We start from the raw sequence: 16,422 nt of genomic DNA on the forward strand, positions 1-16,422 counted from the left end.
GTTTTCTATGAACGCAGAACAATTAATAACAGCAGCACCAGTTTGAAATAACTCTAGGTGCAGAAAAACAAAACAGCACTTCATTCATAAATGACACTTTTTTCTGTGAGTTTCCTACTTAACGTTTAAATCTTGGCTAGTGATTTTACATTGATCAGCATAGAGTCTTTAACGGTTACGATTTACATTGATGCATTTTGTGTACAATAATGTCCCTCAGGTGTGTTGTGTGTGGGCATAGGCTATAGGCTACATGTCAGCCTATTTTGTTATTAATAGGCTGTTATTTTGTCAGCCTATTTGTCATATCAAAACACAATTTTTACTAATCAGTGACTGAAAACAGCACTGTCCTGCAATGCTTTTGCATTATAGTACTTTAAAGATGCTAAAGTTTTCAAGATGTTGCTGGAGTTAAGCACTGATTATTTTTAAAGTCCCTACATTTAAATGAATGTATTAAAAACAACATAGACTAAAAACTGGTTTAATAGGATGATGGTTAGCTTAGCTGTTTAGTCTGAATTTAAATCTCTTGATAAAAATCTATTTGATAGTTTGAGATATGATCACGACAATTACTTGAGCCAAGCCTGAGAACAATCTGGAGAGAATTAATGACAAAGAAGCTTTGATATGACTAATTCATTTGAATGATTATTGCCATAGCATTGTTTGGGTGTGTAAGTGTGACAGTTTGCACCAGTATCATAACAACATTTTAACAGCTCTAACCATCGACCACACCAATACAAACATTCACTCTGTACCAACACCCACTTCTTTCTCTGAAACATTCTGATTAATGTGACATTTGGTAAGACTTCTGGTTCTCGTTGCGGATTGGTTAATGTCCATTGTTTATTTGTAAAAGATCTTTATCAACTATAGTACGATTTTTAGTCCTTCTAGTTTTTTACTATTTATACGGTATGTCAGGCAGTTCCAAACAGAAAAAGGGTGCCGTGCCTTCATTCATACGCCCTTCAGTCATAACTCTTCACCTATTCAGAATAGCAGCACTGCCTTTCATGGTTTAAAATCCCTGCCTTTCACACACATAAAACAGCAAGTTAGAACTGATTGTAGGCATAAGATAAGAAATGCATGAAGTAACAGGAAAAGCACTTGGCAATGGGCTGGATGAATAGGAACACTGATATACATCAATAGATCAGTGCAGCCTACCAATAAAGTTTAGCTAAATCATTCATCAGCTTTGCTTCTCTTACATTACATAATCTTAAAAATCTTAAAAGAGTAATTTACGTGCCAGCAGTATTTAAAAATGTTCCCAGCTATATTTTTTTGCTAAACCGAACGGGTGGAGCTACGCCACCACACTTAGGAAAACTAGTATTGGAAACCAACACAAGACAAAACATGTTCATGGAAATTGAAACAACAGTATGATCTTAATCCAAAATTTTAGCATTTTTATGTAGTAATCATAACAATCAGATTGAAAATTTCTTTCAAATATGTCATAAGGGTGCGAAGGGTTGGGGACGAACAAGTTCCTCAGGTTTGCTCTGTTATATTTTACAGCAACAGTCAGATTGTCATTTCCTCTTCACAGCAGTCCTGCTGAGAACACAAACATGCAAAAGGTAACTCATTAATAATTAAATCATTTTATAGCATTTGGATGGCACCAGCCTTACTAACGTCACAGCTTTGTAATAAATAAATAGACTTGATCAGTGATTTGCTTTGTCTAGGAAGATTTGCAGGGAACATGCAGGGAAACAAAGCCAAAATCAAAATATGCTGTTGTTCAATAGATCTTATTCAAAGACATAAGAAGCAGAACAAATGTTTGTCAGGCACAATTTGAATTTGGGGCACTTTGCAAGATCTGCCAGGAAGATGGAGATGGCATGTGTTTAAAGTCGGGTGCAACACAGAACAAAAGTCTTGAAAATAATGTTTTGTATTGAAATAATTAAGGGATATCCCGAGCCGATCGCAAAGATGAGGATGGGGGGCCGATCAAGGCATTTTTAACCTGATCGGGATCGGCAATATTTTGTCCGATCATTTCAATCACCTCTGCCATCACTCAAGTTTCGTGAACGAGAACGCGAGCTGTCAAATTTTGTCCTTCATTCAGCGCTCTACGGGAGCTTTACAACAAACTTAATGACACAGATGACAGTTTGAGTTGTGTATTTTAGTTTTAAGGCAGTGTCAAATTAAGCTCTGTTTAACAAGGACAAACTATGCATTTAAACTATACTTCATTGATAAACAGGGCCATTTACTGTTTAATCTAATTCTGAAATTTGAATTTGGCTAGTTGAAAAATACTGAATCTGTCATTTTAATGTCTGCAACAGTGTGTTAGGTTATCATTTATGGTATGCTGAACTGTTAAACAATAATATTTTAATAACCTTAATATACCTGGAGCGTGCACCTATACGGAACACGGAAAACACAAATATCGGATCGGGACTGGGATCAGCAGATACTTAAAATATAATGACTCGGATCGGGGGAACAAAAAGTGTGATCGGGATATCCCTAATTTTAACTGATGTAAAATTTTCAATTTTACAGAATGTTTTACAGATTTTTGAAATAGGATAAAAATGGTCAAATTACAGCAAAAGACAGCAAACTTGTAATCTTTTTAATTTATTACAGTGAGCAACAGCACATGTTTATATAGTTGAGATTACAATATAGAAAACTGATCCACAGAAAAGATTACTGTATAAAAGAAATACATTTTGTGTTTTTATCTGTATATCTTTACAGTTCTATTTAATTGTACGTGAAAAATCTGTAAAAAAATAACATTACAATTCAGTAAAAACATTTTTTTAAAGTGTACCTAAAGAAAAATGCACATGAATTTTGTTTTACAGGAGTTAATGCCCTATTGGAATCTCACTGTCACCGTGTTGCGAGGGAAAATAAGAAGCTCACGTGACCTCTGTGAGTCAAACAGCAGCCTGGCTTGTATCTCACAATTTTGATTTGTGACAAAAATAAGATTTACTTGCTTTTGAAGAATAATTTAGTATAAAATAAAATACCCTGTAATATTTCAGTTTCTAGGTGTGACTGCTACATCCTCTTGAAATTACCCACGGCCTGTGCCTGCTGTCATCGAACCAAGACTGTCAGAAACAACAAGGCTCCTGAATGGAATGAAACCTTTTCATTCAGAGTACACAGTGGTGTCAAGGTATGACAATCAATTTCTCAAACAAACCCCAACAAAGCGTAACATTGATCTATACTCTGTCCTCACTGTTTTAACTTAATTTATTTAAATCTTATCTAAATGATATATGAAAATGTATTCTTATTGTTCTCTGCTTTTAAGGTCACTATTAGTGAAATGCTGCCTTTGAAAATATTATAAGATTATTTGGATGCCTTTGGCCTCTTACCCCCATGGCCATTGAACTATTTTTCCTTGTCTTGGGAATTCAAATAGCAAAACAAAACATGTAAAACCTGAACCATTTGGAGGAAAAAATTAATTGTTGTCGCTATGTTCTTGTTTTCTAAGAATATTCTGGAATTGTACATATATGATGATGACCGCTTTACAAGAGATGACTGCTGTTCGACCATTCTCTTTGATATCAGTAACCTTACACTTGGACAAAACCTAAAAAAATGCTTCATTTCAGATGATAAGGTAAGTTCTTACATGACTGAACAGTAAGTAGAAACTGAGGATGTGACTCATACAGGTTTTGAATATCCTTGCATGGCCAGATGTATCTATAAATCGCTGACATGTGTGGCATACATAATACATTGGTCATTTCTAATCTGTTTTTTAATCTCTCAGATGTGTTTGTTGCCTGCTTCTTTGAATCGGTGTATAGACATCAGATCTTAGAAATGTTTATTGGTTATTGGCTGATGCAGTAGTCTGATTATGAATATACTTTTTTCTCAGAAAAGCAATGAACTGTGGGTTGAGTTTAAGATGACCGAAAGGTGAGTAAAACATTGTGGACAATTTGTGATAACATCAAAAACAACAATACTGTTTTTATTGGTTTTGCATTAGGAAATCAAGCAATGGCATATTAGCTATTAATAATGTTACACAAAAGAATTAATTTAACAAATGCATGTTCTTCTATTATTTTTATTCATTAAAGCTCTGAGAGCCCCAAGCCCTACTTCTCTAATGGAGTGTTGATGGTAAGAACATTTATTACAGTTTCATCAAAAAGATACAGGCAAAACAAAAGCACATGAGAAACAAAACAAACACGCCCCCACGGGGTAGAATTAAGCAAATAATCATCTCTTTGACTCCAAAGGACAGGTTGGAATATCAATGAAGTCCAATTTTCTGTAAAAAGTGGTGTGAAAATGAATATTTTTTCTTGCTTGTTGTGTCTAGTAAAACTGAATGTACTCTGCAAATTTTTTAAAACCACTTTTAATGTCATTCTAGGCTGGTCCATTCTGTGCACTTGACGTAAAGGCAGAAACACTTAGGAGTAATGGTAAATAGAGATCTTTCTGGGTTCAGACCTTCAAAAAAATAATATATATTTAGGCTGTATTTTAAAAAGTGAAAAACAACCAAAAGCATGTTTAATGATATAAAATACCAAAGTATATTTTACAGTCACGTGTTTCTCACAGCAAAGCTAAAAACTAGCTTTTTAAATGCTTAAAAATATTTTGTGTGTGTGTTTGAGTGTGTGTGTGTGTTTATTTCAGTGAATAACCTGCTATTAAAACTGAGAGGTGCATTTAAGGAGGACTGCTTGATCTCAGACTCTGAGGAAAATCCCAGCTTCTCAGAAACCATGCGCTACTACATCAATAGAGACCTGGAGACCGAATTTAGTCTCATGCCATCACAGGTGTGTGCTTAGTTACATTGTTCTTATTATAGCAAATCAACATATACTGAAGATCACATAACATTTGAGTTCCCCCTTCTGTTCTTTATGTGCTATAAAGGTTTGTGTAATAAAATATATCAAACTGTAGGCAAAAATATCTTTATGATTGTTTCATCATCTAACTGTGTTTTCCAGGATGTGACAGAAGTGGATGGTGCAAACGTGAATGCTGTAAACCCTCTGTCCTCGATCTATATGAAACAAATACCCGCTAAAAAACAGTTCAAACTCTCTATGCCTGTTAAAGAGGTGAGAACAAGCAACTTAAGTCAGCATAAAGCATAAAGCATATATGTTTATTTAAAAAATATATATATATAGCCTATGTGCCCGGTATGTAAAAATAGGAATGTTAATAACAAAAAATTATTTTACATTCCTAGGGTACTGTAGATCTGCAAGTAAACCAAGAGGATCGGTAAACAGTTAAACATTCTTTTTTAATGTGCAGTGACAGTTTCAAAATTCTTTATCCAAATGGTCTGTATCGGATATAATACTGTAAACTTCCAAAGTTCAGTTCACAGAGTAAATTTTTTGTGTTTGTTTTCAAGTTCTAATGAAGATATGAATGTACGTCTTGGTTTTGATATCCCGATGGAAGAAAATCAATTTCTGGTAAAGAGGAGAAAAGTTGTGTCAAAAGCGCTACAGAGAGCTCTGAAACTCACCTCTCCTCCTGAACCCAGCAAGGCAGGGAAACAAACACAAACTTTTGTAAAATCAACAGACATGACATCTAACAAAAATATTAACTGTATTTATTTTGTGACTCCTCAGGTGCCAGTGGTGGCTGTGGTGTGTTCTGGAGGTGGGTCGAGGGCAATGACGGGCACATATGGAAGTCTTAGGGGACTACAGAAGCTCCAGCTTCTTGATGCTGTCACCTACATCACAGGGGTTTCTGGCTCCACCTGGTGAGTGAAATAAGAACTACAGGCTCCAGTTCAACCAATCTGAATTATATCCTTGATGTTTTTTCTCTTTAATTTCCTCTCATTGTCTCGCAGGACTTTGGCATCTCTTTATGGTGATGCTGACTGGTCAAGCAGTGATCTGAATGTGACTATGGAGTCTGTGAAAAAGGAGATCTCTAAAAGTGTGTTCAGTTTATTTTCACTAGAGCAGCTACGACACTACAGAGAAAAGATGAAAGAGAAAGAAAAACAAGGACATCTCGTCTCTCTCATCGACATGTGGGGTCTGGCTGTAGAGTATCTTATCCAAGGAAAGGTACAGAGATTTGACTGCTAGTTTTGGCTCCATTTCAAAATCAGATAGCACATGTACATTTCAATTATATAAACAGAGAGGTAACACCGAAGCTGAATGTTATTGGCATATCATTGTCTTAACGAAGATTTCGAAGTGATCTGTACAATTTTTTTTTTATTCAGAAAACAATGGTGACACTCTCTGAACAGCAGAAGGCCCTCTTAAAGGGCCAGAACCCACTTCCAATCTACACAGCTCTCAACATGAAGAATGGCAAGACTGGAAGTACAGTGGAGTCTGGTAAATGTTGAACAGAGTTCACACCTTTTTCTGTGACAATGAGTCACCAGTGTTGTAATAAACCTGAAATTTCCCCCAAATACACCTACACTTTTTTTATTGATTTGATTAGTTTGCCATTTCCAAAAAATATGATTCAGATTGTAAGAGAAAGTATATACCAACCGGTTTTAAGAACATTATGCTAAACATGCTTACTGTATAACATACATTGAGTGTTGTTCTTTTCTATTTATTCAGAATGGTGTGAATTCACGCCGTATGAGGTTGGATTTCTCAAGTATGGAGCCTTCATACCTGCACAGAACTTTGGGAGTGAATATTATCTTGGTCACTTGGTCAGGCAACTCCCTGAAACTGGAGTGTTCACTCAGTTGGGTAAATAGATTGAGACCGTTTAATTCTAAAAATAGCAGTTAAACCCTCATATTGTTCTGACACGTTATGACACAGTTAATGATGCATTAAATAAAATGTGTTTGGATTTACAGGAATATGGAGCAGTGTTTTCTCTCTGAGTTTGACTCAGATTTGGAGTGTTGTCACTGGAGTCATTCCATCCTGGGCTCACAAGATTGGAGAGGACGTGACACAGACAGGTGAGAGAAAGGCAGTACAATAAGCTTAGATAAGTTAGCATAACTTAAAATATGAATAAACAAATTTTAATTTTCTGATTGTTCATATGCAAACAATAAACAATGCTATTGTCATTATTATCCTGCTTTAACTGTAGACACGGATGATAAAGCGTCAACGCTGGACACGCTACACATCAGTCCTATGACTGAAATGGCAAAAAAGCTGAGCAACTTTCTGACCTGCCGCCCCATTATCAGTCAAGCAAACAACTTTCTGAGAGGTTTCCACATGCATAGGAACTACTGTGAGAACAGTGACTTCACCACATTGGAGGGTCAGAACATCATGTTTAGTTCTATTAGTGTCCTTAATAGGTGTTAATCGAATTAAACTGGGAACACTATAATTATAATGTTTTCTTTCTTCTGTGTCTGCAGAAACCCATCCAGATGCTTTCCCTAATTCTCTGACACCAGCCGACACTACGGTTGGACTTATAGACTCTGCTGTTGTGATCAAGTCAGGATTTCCTCCAGTGCTTCGCCCTAAAAGACGTGCAGATGTCATTCTGTCTCTGAACTACGCTTGGGATGTTGACCACTTTAAGGTGAAGAATTCATGAAGATATACGATGTCAAGAACTAAGAAACTGTTTCTTTGCATTGATCATATTTTTATAATGCATGTGTCCAATAGCCCCTTAAACAAACTCACAAGTACTGCAGCGATCGCAAGATTCCATTTCCAAGGATTGATTTCAAAAAGTTGGAGTCCGAGCCGATGAAAGAAGTTTATGTGTTTGAGGATAAAGAAAATCCAGAGGCTCCCATAGTGCTTCATTTCCCCCTGATCAACATCACATTCAAACAGTTCAAGGCTCCTGGTAAGACATCAACACATTGGACATACCCGCTGTAATTTCAGAATAATGACCATACATTATCACTGACTCAAATGAATCCGAACAGAATGGAAATCTTCTGCAACATCATGTAAATGGTTCTATGTGTGTATTTGTGTGATAGGAGTGAAGAGAGAGGGTATGACTGAGATGAAGGATGGAGATTTTGACATTGACTACACCACTTCCTCAAGTCCGTTTGCTACCTCCAGACTGACTTATGCACCTGAGGACTTTCAGAAATTGGCCGACCTCACCACCTACAACATTGTTAACAACAAAGATATCATTTTAAACACACTTAATAAAGCCATGAAGAAGAACATGGAGGGAACTTCTGTACACACACAGATGACCCAATCGCGTGTCAGTTTCAATAAGAGTTTTTAAAGGGGTTTAGAATTGATCTGGAATGTTCAGAGACTAACAGAATAAAGCAGAGTAGAGATTACATTTTCCTTAAACTGAAGTCGAGAAAGTAATAAATATGAACAATCTGCTTGCTTTTACATTTCTGGCCGCTAGATGGACTTACTGGAGTGGCTTAGAGCCAGGCTGTGTGACGTTTTATAAATCTTCAGTTTACTAAATTACATTGAAGCACTTCCTCCAATATATTTTACCTTTTTTTTGTTAAATGTGACTGATAATTTTTTCATAGAAACTTTTCTCTGTTAAAATGTTTTGGGTGTTTGTCAGGAATTTTGGAGCCTGTAATGGTTTGCACGGAGGAAATTAATTGAATTTATATTTTTTAGAAAGTCCATGAAAAGTCTTTGCATTATTGTGAATTTCAGTGTACTTTTTTAAGGACACTCTCATAAGGTTTTACAAGATAAAATTAAAGAATTTAACATTATTTGACAACATTTTGTTTTTACTTAAGAATTTTGTGCATAATTTTTAGACCTGTACAGACAAGACATCTCCAGTATTAACAGTTGAAATAAATATCACAGTGATACTTAAAGCTTTTTTGAGTCAAGTCTCTATTACACATATTTTGATTTGCGAGATTCATATTTAAAAAATTGGATGCATTACTGCCGTTTAGCATAGAGACTCTTTGTCATATATACAGAGGAGAACACTAAGCAGAAAATGATTTTTTTGATGGACAAAATAGCTCTCTTAAGTACTTGAAAGCCACACAGATACAGATTGTAAATGCAGTGCTTTATCATAATCTTGATCCATTTTTGCAGCCAAGCTATTTTTGGACAGACAAGAAAGAAAGAAGAGAATGGGGAGGTTCATTTTTGTTTAACCATGCTGCTTTTAGTTTTCTGAGAATTATTACACCACAAATATAACACAAGTTATCATTTGTTTCATATTGCAGAATATATAAACAACGACGTGTCTGTAATATTAATGGTATTTTTCATAAGCATAGCTTTCTTTCATGCTTAGTAGATAAAATAAAGACAAAAGGGAGAAATATGGATCTAAGGAAACAAAATTTGTTTCAACAAACAACTAAGTAGAAAAACAAACAGTAAAGACATGAGCTTTTCTTTACTGTGAGAAAATGTGGATCAAAGACACTTTAAGTGAGAAGATTTAAGATTTCCCACATAAGAAAGAGTCTGTATCTAGATTAGAAGGAAATAACAAATGCATTTCAAAATAAACATGGCAAATAAATCAAATATCAGAAATGTTTTTACGATGTTTCTCTTCTGGTGTTATATTAATGAACTGAGAAGCAGCACAAAACGAGCTAACAAGAAGATTTCCCACAGTGCAAAAAATGACTGCAAGGTCGTGAAGTAATGAGATGCTGTGCTGATTTGTAACTCTTCACGGTGTCATTGTCTATTTTCCACAGCACCATAGCCATGAAAAAGTGATTTTGGTTTGAGATGAGCATTTGGCCTTCTGGCCCTGCATGTGGTTTGATGGAACTGCAGTTGAGGGGAAACGGTCATGATGACTGGATTCTGTGGGAACGGCAACATGACGTCTGATCTGAGGATGAAACCACAAGAATGAGGGAGGTGGAGATGAGGCGAAAAGTCAGATGAAGTGTTGGATGTGGGATTGGAGGGGGTAGCGGTGGGTTGGTAAACTTGTGTTTTTGAAATGATGGTGAATGAAAATCTATATTTGTCATGAGAGGAAGATGAGAACGGACATTCTCCTCAATCTGAACCCCAGAATGAACTTTGAGTCAGTCACAAGGGGCATTGTTCTCTGGAACACAAACTACTCACTGACCTGTCAACTGCTAGTGTCGATACTCCCTGCATCTGCACTGCATTCTTCCAAATATGGCAATTTGAAGCTTGGCAGAACTTGTTGTGAAATCTGACAGTTTGCAGAGGGGATGCATCCAAGAACACACTGTGAGAGAAAAACATGGGAAGCAAAAGTTATGCTGAAGATGAATGTGTGGTAGTACTATAGATCAAGCTGTTTCGTGCATTCTGACTTCTTTACCATGTTAAACGTTCAGTCTTATCATGCTTGACATGGTCAACTTGTCAAAAAATTAGTTGGACGTATGACGCAGTATTTCTGTGTGCGATAAACTCCCCCAAGGTTCATATAGGTTCTGTGAAAATACATTACGTAACAATATTTCTTAGTCCCTTATTGTGGAATTCTCCGAGAAAAGCATGGCAAGGCAAAAGAAATAGCCCAACCGTTCATCAACCAACGAGCGAGAGGAAGACCATCAAGATCGGCTGCTTGCACTGCGTCAAGGTTGGCTCCACATTGGGCCTGCAGCTGCAGCTCGTTACTCTTGCGATAGTGAGAATAGTTGAGGTGTGTTTGTTTGTTCATGGCATTTTTCATTGTTCATTGGTGGATGTTATGTAAACAGTGGATATTACGCTCGATTTGGAGATCATTTGAAACTGATAGATGGAGCGGTCCCAGCGCTAAAAGATGCCCAACATGAATCCCACGTGGTAAGTGAAACTTAGTCATATGTCTGTGTTTTGTTTGCAATGGGTGCGCACATGCTTTAGTTCCACCCTCCCCTCCGCACGCGTCGTCTGTTTTCAGAGATAATCATAGCTGTACCTGTCTTTTATGAATGTGATCAAACTAAAGACTCTACGGATATTTGAAGGGTACAATACTATTCTGTAAGTATTCAAGATTAACATGAGATATGCAGAAACTTTCTGAGTTACACAATATAGGAGCTTTAAAGGGCCTTAAAATAGCCCCCCTTAAAGGGACAGTTCACCCAAACCATTAACTCAACCTCGAGTTGTTCCAAATCTTTATAGATTTCTTTGTTCTTATGAACACTGAGAAAGATATTTGGAAGAATGATCGTAACCAAACTTCCAGACTACCATAGTTGGAAAAATTACAATGCTAGTCAAAAGTAATTATTAAAAATTCAAATTTTTCAAAAAATAAAATTTAAAATTGGTTCAACAGAACAAATACATTTATCAAGTATTTTTCCCCATCTATGGTATGGTATGGTTACTAGTCTTTCATAATCGGGTAAACTATCCTTTTTACAACTCCCGTTGTGTTCACTTAGTTCTCTATTTCTAATACCTAAACTGACTGGATCCAAAGAGTGAATTTCCACCTCATCAGACCATACTTTTACTTTTCTGATAACATCAAATGTGTAATTTCACCAATGCAGACGATTCACAATATTTTCGAATTATACTTTGCTTTCCTGCATGAGGGATTCAATTTCTTGCTCTACCAGATCTTAACTTTAACAATTTCCCGTCAATTTGCATTACTTTAATTACATTACGAACCATAAAAATAGCGGGCAGGAATCAACTCCAGGCTTCACCTGTTTAGAGAAGTTCAGTTTTCTCATCCTTTGCCAGCTGCTTAGAGGAGCACATGACATGTTAAGCATATGCACCAACACCCATAGAGACTAAGAAGGTCAGAGTCTTCATTAAAATCTGGAATTGTCGTCATCATATGACTTAGATTAAGGCCTAACGGGTCAATTAATTGTCAAATCTTACAGAAAGCTCAAGTACAGTGGGAATTGTGAAATTATACATTACTTCATACATTACTTTAACCTAATGTGTACATGAAAATTACACAATCGATATTTTATGATGCCAGTTAACCGTTTTCTAACAACTGTATTCACTAGACAGTCCCAATATTGATGATAAAGCCATAGGACAATTTGGAGCAAGTGAAGATGCTTTCGCCCAATGTCAAACCCACCTTGGCAGGGTTTCATAGAAATTGGGTTCAATCCCAGGGGATTGCACGTATAAATGTACAGGATAATGCCATGTAAATCGCTTTGGATAAAAGTGTCTGCCAAATGTAAATGTAAGTCTAAAACTCTCTTTAATAGAGTTTCAAAGTTCTGCCAAACCTGCAACAGTAACTGTTCTTTAATGGTAAATACTTAAAGTGTGAATTAAAAATAGACCATTAATCTCAGAAGGGAATCATTTCATAATTTTCTGCAGAATCATAAACAGCATGTGCTAAGTGTTCATTTCTGGCACTTAATAAAAATACAGTACTGCTGCCTTGCTATTCCTCAAGTGTGAAATTATTTATTTTGTCTACATTATATTTGCGTGTCGCTAAAACATGTATAGCGCTGTGCCGTTCTCTGCTGTCTTGCTTTAATCTTTGGTATTTGTCACTTTTCTGTGGATATCTTTTTTAGACAGGCATTATTAAAATGTTCACGTTTGGTGAAGATTTTGAATATATTATCTGTCTTCTTTCGTCAGCATTGATGCAGAGCTACCGGCGCCATAAAAGTGAATTCCCTTTGTTTAGAGTGAACCCTTGGTTTATGTTCAGCTAGCATATCTGCAATGTATTTCAGTCCTAGGCCATTTATTGATTTATAAACAAGTAATAGTACTTAATCCTAAAAGTAACTGGTAGCCATAAGGATCTGAGGACTGGTGTAATATGCTCAGATTTTCTGAATCTAGTAAGAATCTTGCAGCAGTGTTTATATGGGTGTTACTGTCATATTGCGTTCCCCCCTGTTCCATAATATCGAAAGTTCAAACTTACAGATGATTTTTGACACCACCATAAAAAGATTCTCAGTCTTCAAGCCTGATTTCACTATATTTTCCATCAAAGCAGAAGAACGTATCCTGACAAATAAGAATGTTGCTGTCAGATATGGTTACCCTGTATCGAATGAGATAAAAAGAAGGCAGGGCCTCTAACCAACAACTTCTTTTTATCATGAGACAATGCACTAACCAAAGGGCATTGGGTTTGAACTGGAGTGATTGTGGATCCTTTAAAGGCAAAAGTAGTATGGAAAAATACAATGGTTGTAAAAAGTGCCCCAGAACTGCTTGCTTTCCTACATTCTGTAAAAATATACTATTTTTGTTCAACTCAAAAAAATAATAAATCCCTACTATGGTAGGCAATGGTGGGAATTAACTGCATGGATACAAGCATTCTTCCAAATCTTTCTCTGTGTTCATCAGAAAAAAGAAATTCATACAGATTTGAAACAAATTGAATGTAAGTAAATGAAGACATCATTTTAATTATCGCATGAACTGTTCCTTTAACCTAAGATGACTTTTAGTGGATATCTCCTTTCTGAGATCTAAATTCAAAAGAAGACATAATACGATCCTCCAGTCTACATGCAGGTACACAATGTGTTATTTTTAATAGTCCTGTACCCACATGATCTGAGCTCTATTACTCACACCACACAGTGGAATCTCAGTTTTTATTAATGTCAGATTCTACAACAGTCAAGGCTTGTTAAAAATGGACACACACAAGGAAACAGGAGAAATGCACGACTGCCCCTAAAAAATGTGCGACACATCAGGCAGACTTTTATGAAAGGAAAGATTTGGTCATTATTCTTCTATGAACATGTCATAGAAGCAGTCAAAGACTACATATTTGGCTTTAGGATTCTCAGACTTAGTCTCAGATGGCCTAATGGTGAATCGTACTGTGTGCAGTGCAGGCTTTGAACATTATAGTGCATGTCAAAAAACTAAAAATGAATATGAGTTCTGGCAAAACAATTTGATGAGATTCATGAAGTCATCTGTGATGGATTCCGTTTTGACATTTAATCAGGAAACCAGGTTACACTTGCGTTGAGTGGACCGCCAGATTACAAATTATAGAAAGGACCTGAATAAAATATCAAAAAGCGATTTGATATTCCTCATCGACTCGATTAACATCATCAGCTTCATCAAAACAAACAGGATTTCTGAGCAGAATGATGACTTGATCAGCATTCAGATGAGAAGTTTATAAACAACTCACTCAACCATGAAATTAAACATGCTTTTGTCATGAATATAAATGAGGGACATGTCGCTTTATTCAAACAACATTTTCAAAATAGTACTTTAGAGACTTTCTACTTTTGGACTGATATAACATGATTTCCAATAGTAAAAGCCTCTCGGTGCTCTTTTCTTTTACTGGAAACAACGTTTGCTGGTGATTTAGGCTTTACTTATTCTTACAGCATGTGGTGAGAATTTCAAAGATAAGATGATTCATAGACAACAGCTTATCATTAAATTGTCAACATCGAGATAAAATCTATTTAAGAAACTTGCATTTAACTTTTGTAAATCATTATTTTAATCTTGCAGCATCCCCCTCCTGCTACCGATGACTCACCAACTGTATCAAACCAGGAGGATAATCCAGAGCTGGATCATGATAACAGAAATTGAAGGGTTTTATTGGTCAGTTGAGGATGCCTTAATTCTCTCTCTCTTTCTCTCTCTGCAGAAACCCTGCAGCCTGTCGTAATTTTTAGGGATTTCCCCTTGTGTGTTAGAGAAAAAAAGAACGAAGGAGAAGTTAAGAAAGAAGAGGTGAATCCATGTGAAAACATTTCCACATGCAGATGTGCATTGTGTGAGCCACATTGGGCAGTTAAAAATCTTTCTCTGCCACCTTTCCATCAGTCTAAAGATAAACCGAGTAAATTCTCTTCTTGCATCAGACAGGAAAATGTTTTTACTTGTTCAGACCAACATTATCACATAAATCAATTTCGTCTCTTTCTGCATCGAGACAAGACCTAGCTGTTAATCTCCAAGTTGCGGACAGACCATTGAACAAATGTGAGGATGTGACAGTATCAGTCAAATCCCATTCGTTACGGTAAATTAAATTTTGATTTCCCAGCAGGCAGCTCTCTTTGAAGAGGTGGGCTGGCACTACTGGCAACACAGAGAGATAGACAGAGAAAGAGAGATTAGTTCTGAGACGTGGCACCAGAATTTAGAGCATCATACTGCTAGAACACAAACAAATCAAGTTTCATTGATTTACAATAGATTTACAAAAAAACTAAGTCATCTGAAACAGTGTATTCCCATCAACTTGTGTAGGAACAAGTTTTTCATAATTTTTTTACTTTAGAAATTAGAGACTGCAGCTAAAAACAGCAATGATGAGAAATAAACGAGACAGTTGGACAATGAGCCAATTCTAGTCATAATTTGTGTTTATGATCATTTTTGGTATAATGTGAAAATTACCCAAATGTGCGAATTTCCAGACATAGTGGTGCCTTACCAGCAAAATAAGGAGTTCCTTTAAGATAAGGCATGTGAGAACCCTGTGTGAGTGTGACATATTTTTGCTAATGATTTCAGTAACTAAGAATAACACTTTCAGTTTGTTTATAAGATTTTACCATATTTAAATGTGAGATGATTTCTCCCAATAATTTGCAGCATAATAAGCGTATATAGAGAAAAATGATTTTTCACCCCAAAATTAAGATTATATCATCGTTTACGCAAAAGAAGATATTTGAAGAATGTTGTTAACCGGTAAAGTTAACAACTTTCTTCAAAATATCTTGTTTTGGTTTCTGCGGAAGAAAGAAAGTCAAACATGTTTGAAAAGACAAGAGGGTAAGAATTTTCATTTTTGATGGAACTTTAACATCACTTCAAAAGACACATAGGATGCACAAAGCAAATTTTGAATTAAATGTATACATGACCTTGGTGCTTTAATGACTAAGTTCCTTTTTATTATACTTTAAAATAAGTGTTTATATATCAATATTTCATTTCCCATATTCAGCAGAATAGTTTCTAAAAGAGGACAAACCTCAGAACTCTTCTCGGTTACCTGATGGATGCTGCAAAATATTTTCTCCTAAAACATGGTTGCTGTGTTTGTGGTCTGTCATTTGAATGTCTTCTGAGTGCTTGAGAACAGATGAATCAATTTGTACGCGATCAGTAACAATTATGTAATGACTTTTGTTTATACTACTCATGCTTCTTTTCACCCTTCATTTATGTTGGCGTCTGAACTGCAGTGAATGCATCTTGAATAATCTTTCAGATGTTCTCACCCACAGGAAAAGGATGTGTCGCTGCAAGACGTTTTAGAACGCACACCGAGGACGACTACTGTATCCTCTTTTTAGAATTTAAATTGAGCATTTTTTCATTCAACCTTCCCGTCAATCTCAAGGCTCTGCAATGGACTTTTGAGAATCCATCGTAGGGAAGATGAAAATGAGTTTTTAATAGTATTAGCACCATCCTGTAGATTTAC

The 16,422-nt window shown here is 36.1% G+C and overlaps 1 protein-coding gene across 1 annotated transcript; it reads left to right on the plus strand.

The window, feature by feature from the left end:
- The first annotated feature begins 1,427 nt into the window (after window positions 1-1,427).
- On the plus strand, window positions 1,428-8,863 carry LOC130436949 (cytosolic phospholipase A2 delta-like). The gene is made up of 20 exons (XM_056768003.1): window positions 1,428-1,610; window positions 2,874-2,943; window positions 3,060-3,196; window positions 3,527-3,658; window positions 3,926-3,966; window positions 4,134-4,176; window positions 4,436-4,487; window positions 4,708-4,853; window positions 5,031-5,144; window positions 5,279-5,313; window positions 5,450-5,588; window positions 5,676-5,812; window positions 5,906-6,128; window positions 6,293-6,410; window positions 6,651-6,788; window positions 6,902-7,009; window positions 7,147-7,326; window positions 7,430-7,599; window positions 7,689-7,875; window positions 8,018-8,863. The coding sequence occupies exons 1-20, from the start codon at window positions 1,602-1,604 to the stop codon at window positions 8,281-8,283; spliced, it is 2,445 nt and encodes an 814-aa protein (XP_056623981.1). The 5' UTR covers window positions 1,428-1,601; the 3' UTR covers window positions 8,284-8,863.
- The last annotated feature ends 7,559 nt before the right edge of the window (window positions 8,864-16,422 follow it).

This window comes from Triplophysa dalaica, chromosome 15, assembly GCF_015846415.1.
Source record: "Triplophysa dalaica isolate WHDGS20190420 chromosome 15, ASM1584641v1, whole genome shotgun sequence".
Lineage (NCBI taxonomy): Eukaryota > Metazoa > Chordata > Actinopteri > Cypriniformes > Nemacheilidae > Triplophysa > Triplophysa dalaica.